The sequence below is a fragment of the Nicotiana sylvestris genome, chromosome 9 (assembly GCF_000393655.2).
Source record: "Nicotiana sylvestris chromosome 9, ASM39365v2, whole genome shotgun sequence".
NCBI classification, from domain to species: Eukaryota; Viridiplantae; Streptophyta; class Magnoliopsida; order Solanales; family Solanaceae; genus Nicotiana; species Nicotiana sylvestris.
The window spans coordinates 110,140,236-110,155,912 of NC_091065.1; the positions used below are offsets into that span (position 1 = coordinate 110,140,236).

The 15,677-nt window shown below is 35.5% G+C and overlaps 1 protein-coding gene across 1 annotated transcript; it reads left to right on the forward strand.

The window, feature by feature from the left end:
• The first annotated feature begins 218 nt into the window (after positions 1–218).
• Positions 219–3,521, forward strand: LOC104220394 (pentatricopeptide repeat-containing protein At3g22670, mitochondrial-like). The gene is made up of 2 exons (XM_009771259.1): positions 219–499; positions 2,804–3,521. Exons 1-2 carry the CDS (start codon positions 219–221, stop codon positions 3,519–3,521), a joined length of 999 nt encoding a protein of 332 aa, XP_009769561.1.
• Positions 3,522–15,677: the final 12,156 nt, after the last annotated feature.

The window sequence follows — 15,677 nt, forward strand, 5'->3', positions numbered from 1 at the left end:
AGGATGATCACATCTGCGTGTTGGTAAATAGAGTTAATATGGTAATGGACTCTGCCTTGTTGGGGTCTATTCTTTGTGTGCCTGCTGAAGGGCTGTCCAATGTTCAGGGAACCCATTTGCAAAATTTCATAAATGCAATCTTGAAGGACAGAGCAGTTCAGCAGGGGGAACGGGTTCAGAAGAAGGCCCTCCTTCCTGTATACTAACTGCTATTTGAGATGGTAAACAAGGTATTACTGCCTCGAGCTGAGAGAATATCTATCACCTCTTGTGCATACTTGTTCCTCATGGAAGCACTGAACAACTTCACTACCATCAATTTGCCTGCGATCATGATAGAGCACATGAATAAAGTGGCAGACTTTAAAGATGGTGATCATGGGCTGACATATGGGTTCCTTCTCACCAAGGTTTTTGAGCACTTCAAGGTTCCTCTAGGACCAGCTAAAGTGGGCACCAAGAAGCAAACATTCTCTAAAGCTACTCTTGAAGAATGTGAGTATATTGATTGGAAGAGTTGGAAGCACTTCTACCATATCTTAGTTGATTAATGCTCAAAACAGTGCTAATACTGAGATAAGGCAATTGAAAGCAAGGAATGCTATCTTTGAGACTCAGTTAAGTTAACTGCAAGAGGCACCTGATTCCAGTAGCTCTCAAAGTGGAGAGGTTGCGCGTCTGACAAAAGAGAACGCTGAGCTCAGGAAATAAGTGGACGAACTGAAAGAGAGACTACTCAATGAGCAAATGTCAGCAAAGCTCGAATGGATTTAGTCCTCCAAACCCTTGCCTCTGCCTCCAAAACTTCTCCTTCTAGTGCTCCCTAAATAGCGTCTTTCCCGGTGTCAAGTGTATTATCTAGTTTGTGGTCAAGTCCCTCAGTGTCAGTTCTTATGATGATGGTTGTGGTATTTTATTTTATTTTGGTTCTAAATTGTGGATATGGTAGTAACATTGACTCTGCTCCTGTTGCAAAATCCAAATTATGTTAATCAAAGTTTTTCCCTTTTTGCTGCTTATACCTTGCTTTTATACTCAATTTTTTTAGTCATGACTGAGTGCACATATGTCACGCCCCAAACGTGTGGAGGCGTGGCTGGAACCCGGTGTCGTAGTGGCCCGAGCGAAACACTCTGTAACTCATTCATTCCTTTTTATAACTATCATGGGCCAACATGGCCACAACTCGTAATGTGCAATTTTAAGTGGGCAAATGTTATATTAATGAACCATCAATCATAAAACATGGATACATATAGACCGTCAAGGCCTCTGGTATACTATACAAAATAAACTTCTGTCTACAAAGCCTTTAAGATTATTTGACATCTTGGGAAGGGCACCGGCCTACCCATAAATATGTAATAAAACTTCGACATGATGACTCGTTTACTCGGTGCACTCCGAATGAGGTGGAGTCTTACCGATCCTTCGCTGAATGTCAATCTCGTCTACTATGAGGGTTCGTCAAACTGATTGTCTATACCTGCAGGCATGAATGCAGCATCCCCAACAAAATGACATCAGTACGAATAATGTACCGAGTATGTAAGGCATGTAAATCAACATATAAAGGACATGAAAGAAACATGGATACATGACTCAGCCTGTAAGTTTGGATAACTCTGTATATCATGAAATATTTATAATATCATGCATATGCATATAAATGTCATGTAATGCATAGTTCTGTACGTACATAACATAATCAAGCCTATGAGGGCATCTCATCATATTATCTCGGCTACTGTGGGCAAAATCATCATCGTATACCAGTTGATCGGGTGGTGGTGCGTATATAACGCCATAACCTTTTCCATATCCAATATACATATACATATATACATATATATACATATATATATATATATATATATATATATATATATATATATATACGAGTATATAATGCCATAACATCATCACGCCTCTGAGTCACGGGTAAATGCACTTGTATAAATGAATGAAATGCATGAAAATATGTAATAATCTCAATATTCTTTTCGGATAAACTTTATCAACTGTGTATTATTCTAAGACCCATGAATAGAAGGTATAATAATATGACACATGGAAATTCAAGAATATATGCACCTCTAACACTTCTATGAATAGAGTTATTTATAGAAGTTGTATATTTTCTCATTCGTTTGTATCGTATAGATCATGCCAAAAAAAAAGGGTTAGCCTTAACACACCTGAGTTTACAGGATAATTGAACTTGTCTGTTGCTTGCTTTACTTCTTTCGTATTCCATACAGAATTGAAAATTAAAGGAGAAGGGTTATGTAGACCTCCATTTTCAGTAGCAACTAACTTTCGGTTGGTTCTAATTATAGGAACGTTAAAATCTTGCATAATCCTAAAGCATTTTTCTTCTTATATATATAAGGGCATCTTCACATAGTGCATGTACTCCTTCTGACTAGGGTCCCCAAATGTGATTTACTAAATTTCCAAGTATGCTCACCCCCTTGGTCTTTTGATAATTTTTATTCATAATGCTATAGCAGAATTGAAACCTTTCTCAAACAAATCTACTGAAGTGATTTATATCATTTAACAAGTCCCTATTAATTATTTCTCAACACGCTTAATAAAAAGCCATAGTAAATCCATCTAGCCATGGGCGTTGTCACCATTATGACACCCGTTCACCTCCTCTCTTTTTTTCGGACAACATTCATGAATAGGTGAAGAGTACATGTTGCTTTTTTTTTTTTTTTTGATGTGGCATCGTTCCACATGACAGTGTGTGGAGAAGTTCTGGTTACTATGTTTCTGATGATTTGTTGTGCAATAGATATTGTACTGTGACAGAGACAGTTAATACGGATCAGCAGCCAAAGGTGACCGAGTCACCAGAACTTCCAGATTGGGTTAAAATTGTAAAGAAAGAGGAAACAGTGGTTGACTTTGGAGATGACGACTTCTTACTTCCCTCATTCTCAGAATGGGTAAAAAATGAGAAGCTTCATGCAAGGGAAGTTGATGTGAGAGGTTTGGCAAGCGATATTGCAGACAGTGATGTTGATAAGATCAACAAATTATTGAGGTTTCATTTCAAAGCACCCGATGCTGTTGTAGATGCGTTGAATAACTGCACATTTGATGTTTCAGAGTGTTTGGTTGAGCAAATTTTGAAGAGGTTCAGTTGTGAGTGGATACCTTCTTACGGGTTCTTTAAATGGGCAAAAGTGCAAAAGGGTGTCACACTTTCCTCTGATTTGTATAATCTGATGGTTGACAACTTGGGAAAATCAAAGAAGTTTGATCTTATGAGGGAATTGATGGACGAAATGAGTCACTTGCAAGGGTATGTTTCATTGAATACTATGATTAAAATCATGAGAAGGCTTGCCAAGGCTGGTAAATATGAGGATGCAATAGAGGCATTTAAAAGAATGAAGGAATTTGGCGTACAGAAGAATACAAGTGGTATGAATGCATTAATCGATGCATTGGTGAAGGAAGAGGGCTGCCACGTTTTGGGCTTATTAAGCCCTATCCCAACACCTTAATTAATACCCATTAATCTTTAATTAACTAGTTAATCTTCAACTAATTAATAATTACTCAATTATCCACATAATTAAGAATTGTCTCATATTACTTAAAATACTACCCACTTTTAAATACACTTTACATACTCTACTATTGTGGTCATATGGTACCATATAAAATAAATACATACACTGTTATTTTATTAAAACATCCACATAAAAAAATACATATATTTTCTCAACTTTCTTAATCTCATATAAAGAGTACAAATTTTCGTACACTAAATTCTTAAAATGGTAAAAAGATAACCTTCTTTTCTTGTGAGAAAATAATTTTTATCTTTACAATAAAGAAAATCTCATAAACTTTCTCATATTATGTGTATACTTCAAAACATATTCGAAAGTAGTAATATTAATAATTATATAAAATTATATTTTTCAACCATTTTTATTTTTTTCTTTTACAAAAAAAAAAAGTTCCACTCAAAATACCATACCAAATATATACATATAATGGTATCAAGGTTGTTAATCTTACGGGGTGTAACAATACAAGTGGCATGAGTTAACTTAAGGCTAGACTTCTTTATTACTTAAAAGCATGTTACTGATCTTTTTATGATGTCAAAAAGGAGAAGAATAATAATTGCATAGTTGTGTTGTGTTCTGATTTTGTGCACTGATTAAGGGGAATGCAGATTCAGGGGGAAACTTAAGGTCTTTCTGGTTCACTATCTAGTCCTGTGTGGTTTTTTCTGGGATTTTCAATTATGATTTTGTCATCATCAAAAAGGGAAAATTGATAGGTTACAAGTACCTTGTTTACAAGTATCTTGTTTTATATTTTAATGATCTAACAAACTTACTATCAAGAACTAGATAAGGAACCTGTTACACATTCTCAAGACCATAAGATTGAGGTTCCAGTTTGGGATATGGCTCAACTCTTCAGAGTCGAAGGAATAGCTAAGGGAACAGGTCGCTACCAGCTCCCGAGGTAACTGTACGAAGTCAACTCTCCAGCTGAAAAAGTTGTTGTATGCACACGCTACAGTACAGAAACAGTGCAGCAGTCAACTTTCTGTGGAAGGCTTTTTACCTACCTTGCTTACATCATTGTGTAATGTCACACATGTATTATTAATACCAAGGAAAGTAAAATAAAGTCACTTGAACACTTTGAGAATTTACTCAAGCTCTTTTACGTGATTGATCATCCAGCAAGCAATTCTCAATTGCATCAAGAACAAAGAATAAAATAACTACGGACCAGTTCCCACATCAAGTTATTGTATGTCCTTAGTTGAGTTGTAACTTCGTAATAGTTCTTGAAGTGTAATTCCTACTTAGCTTTTTTAGAAGTATTCTGTAGGAAACTCTTTTGTAAATCTTAAACCCTTGTGTTTGACTCTTGGCTAGAGTTAGTCGAGTTGTAATGTCTTTGTAATAAAGTTATTACAAAGTGACTTGTAATAGAGTATCACAAGTTAGTGAGGGATTAAAAGATTAATTCCTAGGTTGCATAGGTTATAATCTAAAAGTTGCTTAGTAGTGAAGTTGAAATCCTAAAAGGGTAGATTGTAGTTTTTAATCCCGTTGAGTTGAAAATTTTCCACATTAAAATTTCTCTTGCCATTTGCTTACTGCAGTGTGCGTGTGTTTTGTTAAAGCTTATAGAGAACCTGGTTCTCTATAGAGTTTAGTGGACCCTAATATTCTATCACCTTCATTTGTTCAGTGATCGTGCAGTCCAGGACGATGCGGTAGCATTCCTGAGATGTGTGTTGTTCTCTTCGTATGCTTAATATTCCCCATGGAGATGGAAATTCAATGGCTTGGTGCAAGCTGGAGGGGACGCCTCTCATGGCGTGTATCCATGGTCGCCCTATTATGGCATTGTATGTCGTGTCCTGGTCCATGATATGGAATGTGGTTTCCAAAGTAACGCCGCCGGCCAAGACGGGGAGTATGATTTCTCCAGAAGTTCGTTCAACTGCATTGTTAAAACATGTTAGTGTGATGCAACGCGGCACTATCTTCCTTGAATTTCATTTGTGCAAGTACCCGAGGGTGGATAATGCATGCACCACTCCCATCATCTACCATAATGCATCTCAAATCTGTATCTAAAATTTGTAAAGTGATAACAAGGGCATCATATTGAGGGACAACCAAACCGGGGGTATCTGACTTATCGAAGATGATACTTTCTTCGAGTTCGTCATACCGTTCATGAGTGATCGATCGTTTGAGCTTATGGGTTGTGGTGAACTTTACGCTATTGATAGAAGCATCATCGCCGTTATAACGCCCATAAATTTTCACGAGTCATTTGATTATTATGATATTCCTTTCGCTTGATTTAACCATTTGCAGTTGTAGGGGATAGTGAAATTCATGCAAATAGTATTACGGGAGAAATTCAAAAATAGTCAAATTTACAAGTGGTCGTTCAAAAATAGCCCAGTTTCAAAAGTAATCGAAATTTAGCCATTTTTCATGTAAAGATAAATCTGAACGAAAACACTGTTCAAAATACGGAAAAAAACTTCAGCATAATATACTGTAGTTATACTGGAACTCCAGTCTAATATACTGGAGTTCCAGTATAATATACCGGTCGAGAATAATATACTGGAGCCAGCAAAGTATACCGATCCAGCATAATATATTGGAGGTTCATACACAGGTGCACCGAACTCCAGTATATTATGCTGGACCGGTCTCTGTTGCAGCAAAATAGTGGCTATTTTTCATTGACTTGGTAAACGCTGGCTATTTTTGAATGACCAGTCCGAAAACTGGCTAGACCGTGCTATTTTTACTAATATTATGTATATTCGGTAGTGGGTTTGAGTTGTTAGAATGGATCCTTGAGCAATAGTCTTAATTATGTTCTCTTATTCTTCTTTTGTGTATATTTCTTAGCGAAATTAATTATTTTTATTTTTGGAAAAATTTAGTTTTATTTGCGGATGCATAAATATATACTTATATTTGGAAATAGTATTTAAGGGATAGAGGAATGTCATTTGAATAGATAAGTAGTTATTGGGCCAAAAATTAGTGACTTTGGTTGATTTTATTTATTAAAAAAAAAAGGAAAGTGGGCCAAGCCCACCTTCTGTTACTATTACGGGGCATTTGCATCTATACCCGTTTTTTGTGTTACGTTTTAACTTGTGCCCGCTTTGCAAAAAAATTGCAAGTGTACCCGATTTTTCGCATAACTTCAGCATACGGGGTTGAAATAGCAAAGGCAATCACGCAAAACTTCAGCATTCTAGTAGTCGGGCCTGAAGTTAAGCTCTAGAGCTGAAATTTTTGTTTTGTAACTGGCGAACTTCAGCTCTAGAGCTGAAGTTTTTGTTTATAACTGACGAACTTCAACTCTAGAGCTGAAGTTTTTGTATCATCTATGACAATACTGTAAGATAGATCTCACAGTCATTTACATTGTCTAGAAATAACTGAAATCAAACAACGGTGTCTCCATGACCTTTTTGGATGATAACAAGAAAGTTGTAGGGCTCTTCCTTTCACTTTCTTTATAGTTACAACGAATATAAATATAATATATTATTTTTCTTTTGAGTTACGCTGAGAGAATACCGTCAATTCTCTGATAATACAAAAATATTTGACTTGAGAAATATGGAAGTATGGTGATGTTCTGTTCATCTCAAAAGATGATTTTTTATCAGTTGAAGTACTCTTGCAAATTAAGCTGGAATTTTTTCTTTGAGAGAGATTTCCTGAAAGAATATCTATTTACTATTTAATCACACTAGTAAGCTTTCCAAGGCCTTTTAACAGAAGAAGAAGAAGAAAACGAACTAGGAGAAGGAGGAGGAGAAAGTGGCTGAAGTTATTTAAAAATTGAGTACATGTTAAAACTTTTTTAAAAAATTGATATAGATTAAATGGGGGCGACCAAATAGAGCGCCCCGTGTAATTTTTACTACTATTATGTGCCCTAAGGAGATCAAATGGGGGAAACTTTTAGTTTTAGAATCCTAAATAAAAAAGCGCAGGTATCAATGAATCTACAAAATGATGTTTTTTGAAAATTTTGTTTGGATAAAAGAAATAACAATTTTCATGTATAAAAAGGTAATTTTTTTCTTTGAAAAAGGTATCTTTGTTTTTTCCTTTTACAAAGTATCTAAACATACAAATTTGAAAACCTAAAAGAAAAAAGAGGGGGGAGGGGAGGCACATCAGCTACATGTTTGTTTCCAAAAGATATAGTTACCACGGCACAACAGCAAAAAGCCCAAAGAAAAAAAGTTTACATTGTTAGCAAGTTTGGAGGAATAAAATTAAAACAGAAGGAATTTTGGTCACAACTTCTTTCATATGCTTCATGTATTTTACTAATTTGAAATACACTTTTTCACCTTGAGTTATAAGTTTGGCATCAATAAACATTACGTACAAGCCTTTCACAACTATGCAATTTAAAGGTAATCTGGCCAAAGTAACAATATACTCCATATTGATAAAAATATCTATAGTAGGAAGCGGAGTTATTCTCTTTGATCGATCAGTTCTCAAAGAATTGAAAAATAATAAAGATGTTGAGTTACAGAAAGTTGAAGTGGAAAATATAAATAAAAAAGATAAACACATAATTTTTAAGAGAAAATAAAACTCCATGACGACTAATAAACGTTACAATATTAAACATGTAAATCATTTTTTATTAAGAATATAAAAACGCTCAAGAAACTTATCATCAAGGTATAATTAAGAAAAGTGATTTCTCCAACTGTCTAACCTGAATTAACGAATAACTCCCGAGTTTGACAAATGTTCATATACTGCTAAAAACAATATAAAATCAAGTAAGAAAATGATAAGTTATCGTTACCTATTATGTCAAAGTCCTTTTTCCGGCCTAGAAATCTAGCCAAATTAAGTGACTTAAATGATACTCCTAATAGAATTTTCTTTTTGTGGAAGAAGCGAAAACTCAAAACTTAGGTTTTCTAGAATGAATCAATCTTATTAAGTTATACAGGTTAAAGGAATATAATCAGGAATTTAATTCATGCTTTGTGTAGCAAGAGCCAATAATTAACTGCTCTTCATATTTCGCAACTGAATTTTTCTAAATGAATAAAATTACTTTTATTTATTTTATTACGTAAGGAAAACACTTCTCGCTCATTATTTTACTTTTCTAGGTTCGATGAGAGTTTTGTACTAAATATGAGGAAGCACCCAAAAAAGAGACACGATTACGTGCAAAGGTGCAAAAGAAAAGTGCTAAAGCTTCATGAGATGTGCTTAACATTTCACTTACTATTTCGATAAGACAATTTTCACAAACCACTATTGTTTAGTAGTTATTAGTTAGTTGTAGCTACCATTTACCATATTACTTCCTATAGCTATGTTTTCAGGGTTTTTAGATTGTATTCGATGTATTTAAGCTACTGTATTCATGAATACAGTAGCATTTCTCGGCGTGAAACGGGGGATTACAGCTAGACAGATTAATGTATTCGACTGTATTCACAGTGTGAAACAGGGGATTACAGCTAAACAGATTATTGTATTCGACTGTATTCACGATATGTATTTGTGAATACAGTAACGTAAATAGCGCAATTCATGGTCTATTCAGCTGTTTGTAAATGGAAAGTGAATCAATTAACATAATAGATTCCTAATATAACTCAAACTCAATTATAACACACCAAATTTATATTTCCAGTTACAAAAAAGATTCTCAATCGTAAAATACTCCAAAAATATAGCAATCTTTAGAGAAATTATATAATTACATTAAATATAGTTAAATACATAAAAATACATTGAATACATGAAGTATAGCAGGTCATCTATAGTGCAAAAATATATGAATACATACTGCAGATACATTTGAATATATATATATATATATATATACACATACACACACATATACATCTGAATACCTAAATTATATTAATTAAAAAAAATATATGAATACATTCGTGAAATATAGCGAGACAGTAAATACAATGAAATACATGGAATAAGGCGGGATACATTATAATACAATATAAAAAAAGGCAATGAATACAATGAAATACATAAAATACAGCGAGATACATTGAAATACAATTAAAAAAAGGTAACAGAATCTTCAAGTTGCTCAGCTCCAAACTCCGTCGTCTTTGTTCAAGAACAACCCTAATGTCATCTCGTCAAGAGGGCCGCTATTCTGACTCGAAACTCTTAAAATTTGGCGCAAAAACGAAAGAAATTCCTTATTTTCAATAGATGATTGTTTTCTTTTGTTAGTAATTGCAAATTTGGTAGATGATGAAAACCAGCAATGGAGGTGGTGAGAGGCAAGAGTTGTAGTGTCCATGTCCAGATTTCATTGCAAAGCAACGACCATCAGAATGGGGTGGATCTTTCTCTCCAGGGCTTGATTTCGACATTGATTCAGAACTTTAGCCCACAGACAATGAAAATTTCGCGAGATAATGGAGATGAATCAGTGGAGAATAGTGGTAGTATTCATGGAGAAAGACTGACGTTGAGAGAGAGGGGGTGGAGAAAAATCTAAAAGAATGAGAGAGAAAAATAATACAAAGAGTATTTTATGGCTTAAGAGTAGGAGGTAATCATAAATAGATATTTGGTTATGAAAATCAAAAGGTAGCTATAGAATATTATTTTTTAAAAAGATATTTATTTAAAATAAATAAGTTATCAACATTTGCTATAGGAGGTAAAAATTCATTTCGATAACCAATTTAAACGTTGTGATTGTCTTCTTAGTCCTTTCTTTAAAAAAATTTCTTCTCAAGCATCTTCCCTTGCTAAATATTTAGAACCATTTTGTATTTCTCTTTTTTTCTATTTTTCCACGAGTTTTTCCCTTCTGGCTACATCACCCAAAAAATTAATGCTGATTTCTCACCTACTTTACTATGTTTATCTCCCCTTTATACTGTGATGACCATGAAAAAGAATTTCGTTTGAAGACTATGATAGGAAAAGCTAAATAAACGTTAAAGGAAGCCAAGCAAAGTTGAGAAAAAAGGCTCAAAAATGAAACGAGCTCTAATTGAGATGACAAAACTGTACAAGTATCATATATGCAGCTATCAAAGGAGTTCCTATTTGTGACGACCCGGTCAGTCGTCTCATGAGTTATCGCTCCGTTTTCCTCATTTCTATTTCTAATTGCTTTGTATAATGGTTCTATATGTGATCGGGTTGATTGGTTAGGGTTCGAAAAGGATTTGGTAAGGTTTGAGATACTTAGTCTCTTTTAAGGAAGGTTAAGTTGGAAAAGTCAACCGGATTTGATTTATGTGTTAGAGGACTCGGATGTGAGTTCTGATGATTCAGTTAACTTCGGGATGTGATTTGGGACTTAGGAGCGTGATCGGGATAAGTTTTGGAGGTTCGGAGTAGAATTAGGCTTGAATTGACGAAGTTGGCATTTTTTGGCAATTTCCAGTTGATAGGTGAGATTTTGATATAGGGGTTGGAATGGAATTCCGAGAGTTGCAGCAGTACCGTTGTGTCATTTGGGATGTGTGTGCAAAATTTCAGGTCATTCGGACGTGATTTGGTTGGGTTTTTGATCAAAAGCGGAATCCGGGAGATTTTGGGAGTTTAGGCTTGAATCCAAGATGTTTTGGTCGATTTGATGTTGTTTGAGGTGTTTTGAAGATTGGAACAAGTTTGAATAAGGTTTTGGGGCATGTTGGTGCTTTTGGTTGAGGTCCCGAGGGCCTCGGGGTGATTTCGGATGGTTGACGGAGAGTTGAGATTTTGGTGAAGTTACAGAATTTGCTGCTTCTGGTATTTCCGCACCTTCGGATTGGGAACCGCAGGTGCGATGCCGCAAATGCGAGGAAATGGCTGCAGAAGCGGTCAAGGAGGAGAAGTGCAGGAGCCGCAGATGCGGTTGGTTGACCGCACTTGCGATGGCTCATGTGCGGTTATGGGATCGCAGATGCGATTTTTGGGAATTTAAGTGAAAGCGGCAGAAGCGGCTATTTGACCACAAATGCGGTGACGCAGAAGTGTGAGTCTAGTCGCAGGTGCAAAAATCCCTAGCCAGAAGGTATATATTGCTTTCTTCGCGAATTTTTGCAAAATACTCCATTTTTTAAGACGGGAAAGAGGCTAAGGCATAGGATTTCAAGAGGAATCAAAGGATATCAGTTGGGTAAGTCCCCTAAGCTTAATTACTTGGGTTTAAGATCATTTTTTCATTGTTTAATCATGGTTTTAGCGGAGATTAAGGAAGAAAAACTGGGGATTAGGGCTTGAGATTAATAGACCTTTAAATGGGGATTTGAGGGGTCATTTGGACTCCGATTTCAGTGTTCTTGATATGTATAAACTCGTGGGAGGATAAGGATTCCGTTGATGTGATTTTTATTGAGTTTTGAGACGTGGGCCCGGGGGTTGGGTTTGCCAATTTCGAGATTTTTGGTATTATTTGATTGTTTTCACTTGGGCTTCGTTCCCTTAGCATATTTTGACGTCGTGATTCTGATTTTGGATAGATTCGATGGGAGTGGAGGCCGATTCGAGGGGAAAAGGCATCGCGGAGTAGTATTTTAACCGGTTTGAGGTAAGTAACCATTGTAAATCTGGAAATGAGGGTACAAAACCCCGGTAATTGACTTGTTTTGATAAATGCGGTGACGCACATGCTAGGTGACGAGCATGTCGGCGTGCACCGGTAGGGATTGTGACTTGGTCCGTCCTGTAGCGACTATTAAGCGCGTATTTGCTTTGGAAATCTTATACCATCCCGTATTTTAGTCATTTATACTGTATTATGAGTTGTATGCCATGTTTGGGGTCTTGTGCCAACCTGTGAAAACCCTTAGGGGCATTTTGACTGTTTTTCCTCACTTTACTTGCTAAAAGCATACTCTCAATCATGTTTTACCTGTTTAAATGTTTAAAACTGGTTTTATCACTCTAATTCCAAAATGAGAGGATTGTCTGGGTTGAGTTCCCAAATTTTCACTGTTGTGCCCGAGAGGCTGTGAGGCTAATGACTGAGAAAGGTGGAGAACCTAGTTGTGAGGGTATTTATATATATATATATGTGTGTGTGTGTGTGTGTGTGTGTGTGTGTGTGTGTGAGTTATGGATGGGGTTGCACGACGCAGTGATACTTCTATGGACCGGGCTGCCCGCCGCAACGGTATATATATATATATATATATATATATGATCGGGCTGCGCGCCGCAACGATATGACGCTTGGGCTGTAGGAGCCTCTCCGGAGTCTGCACACCCCTAGTGAGCGTAGTCAACTATAAATTATGGATCGGGCTGCACGCCGCAGCGGTTACTATGATTTCTATTATTATGAGATATTAATGAGCCGAGTGCTGAGAGTGAGTATACAGTGACGGGAGTTGAGTCACGAGTGACTGAGAGGCTGCCCGAGGGGCTATATTCTGAGTGATTCCTTGCCCGAGGGGCCCAGTTATGATGTTTTCACTGATTTCACTCGTCTTTTAAATAAGCCTCTGTTGGAAATATTGCTAAGTATATGATTTTAAGTGTTTTAAACTGAAAATGTTGATTTTATGACGAAACTTGTTTTAAACTGTAAAGTTGATCTGTTATTCTGTTGTTTATTCAGTGATATGATTTTTAACTGCTCGTTACTGCTTTCAGTCCTTATTTACTTTAGTTACTTACTGAGTTGGCGTACTCACGTTACTCCCTGTACCTTGTGTGCAGATCCAGGTGCCCGAGCGGCCGAGAGAGGGTCTTTAGCTGATCTAGTGTTTGACGGAGATTTCAAGGTAGCTGCATGGCGTCCGCAACCCTGTTTTCTCCTCCCTATCTTGTTATTTTTCCTCATTTTCTAGACTTAGGATGTAGTAGATATTCACACATGTACTAGAGGCTCTAGACTCGTAACACCAGATTATGGGGCTGTGTAGTTTCCTGTTTATTTGACTTCCGCATATTTTCTGTTGCTTTAAACGTTTATAATGAAATTTGATATTTAAAACCTGTGTTAGAAAATGGCTTATTGTTAAAAAAAAAGGGTTGTGGTTCATTGATTGGTTGACTTGCCTAGTAAAATGATAGGCACCATCACAATTGGTATTTGGGGTCATGACACTATTTATGCATATTTTTGAATAGTCTTTTTAAACAGAATACGTAGTATCGATGATATACTTCAAAAAAGTTCTAGTAAATTCATAGGTTCTTGTCATTCACCAGAAATATCAGATTGTCTACATATTCAACATTCCTTAAATTTACTAATGAAGAATTTAGTTAGGTATTTGATAAATTTGACTTAAAAAAATAGAATTCATAACATTCAAATCAGAAATTAATGATCATGTAACCTACAAGTGTATTTGAAGAGAAGATAATTGAAACTTACCTTGATGAGAGCAAACTGTTTTTTGTTAGTTTGGAAATAAATAGATAAAACTTTTTAGTATACAAAAGGAAATATAACATAAAAAATAGAAGAAGAAAATATGAAAAGAAAAATTAGAAGATAAATAAGGACACAAACGTCTGGAATATTTCTTCACTTAATAATTCTAAACTGCAAAAAATATGAAATGAAACAACATCATGTAATAGCCATAGAAACCTATCATAGGAATGGCTAGTCGACACCCTGAAAAGCAGCTCCACCTCCCTAGATAATAATTCTTCACAGAAATGGTTGTTCCAGTGTTGTTACATGAGCGCAAGGAATTCAGCAACACAAGATTTATAAGGATCGTATTTTAGTCGAAGGATCAATGTAGTGTCGGTTACAAAAAGACATTATGTGATGTACCGTTTCAACTTTCATATTATTAAGTGGTGATTTTTTCCAGTTATCAGATTAAGTGAACTGATTTTTACTTTTAAATGGATTAAAAAAAAATAGAGTATTTAATCAGAAAAAAAGAGAAATGACCAAAAAAAAAATAAGGAGAAAGTAGATAAATATGATCCTTGGCCAAAAAATGTGCCAATGCATCTCCTATTGTCTCAACTTTATAGATATATATAGATTTTTGGCGAAGTGAATCGTTGCTGGAGGGAATTAAGGAAAAAAAAAAGATACAAAGTATATCACTTTGGTTGCTAAGAGAAGAACGAAATACAGTAAAGAAGCTCCATCGCTACAATTTCTGCATAGACCGAGTATAAGGTATTAAATTTATTTTTGATGTTGTTTTATAATATTCTGGGAGATATCAGTTTCAATTTTTATGATTTAAGAGGAAGTATTTTTGTTGGTATAATGAAATTAAACGATGATTTAGATAGAGTTGATAACTTATTTTGTTACTATTTAGTAGTGAAATTATGAGAAGCTATTATAAGTAAGTTTGAAGCTTTAAAGAGAAATAAGGATTTTTAATGGTGTTATTGATGGAATGGAAGGGTAGTTGTTGAACTAACTCAGCAATTTAAGTTAGATCATATTCTTAATGTCACACCTCCTTTTTCCGTACCCGAAAAGGTACAAGGGAGTTTTTCTAATTAAAGGACAATCGAAACGGGATTTATTTGTTTGTTTCAGAGTCGCCACTTGGGAGATTTAGGGTGTCCCAAGTCACCAATTTTAATCCCGAATCGAGGAAAAGAATGACTCCGTATTACAGTCTGCGCACCAGAAATCCGGATAAGGAATTCTGTTAACCCGGGAGAAGGTGTTAGGCATTCCCGAGTTCCGTGGTTCTAGCACGGTCGCTCAACTGTTATATTTGGCTTGATTATCTGATTTTATACAAATATGGACTCATGTGCAAGTTTTATCTTTTTACCGCTTTCATTATTATATTTTTTAAAGAATGTGAACATCGTTTAAAAACATGTCTTTGGATTGGGTCACATAAAATGCATCCACGATCCGGAACGTATTTTTATTCAATGTTTTGGGATTTGGATTTGGGTCGCATAAATGCATACCCGTGTTTAAGAATGTATTATTATTATATCGCGCCTAAAGCAATTAGCGATTTATTACTTTGGGGTAGGGCCGTGAAATTTGCTAAAACGACTCCTCCTTAATTCTAAGCAATTAAATGTACATTTATTGAGGGCCCCGCAATCTATACATTTTATTAAGCGAGGCTCATCTCATTTATTTTCCTAAATGAATAAATCTTAAAGCGACTACATTTTGCTATTTAAAATTAGTCTCTAAAATGA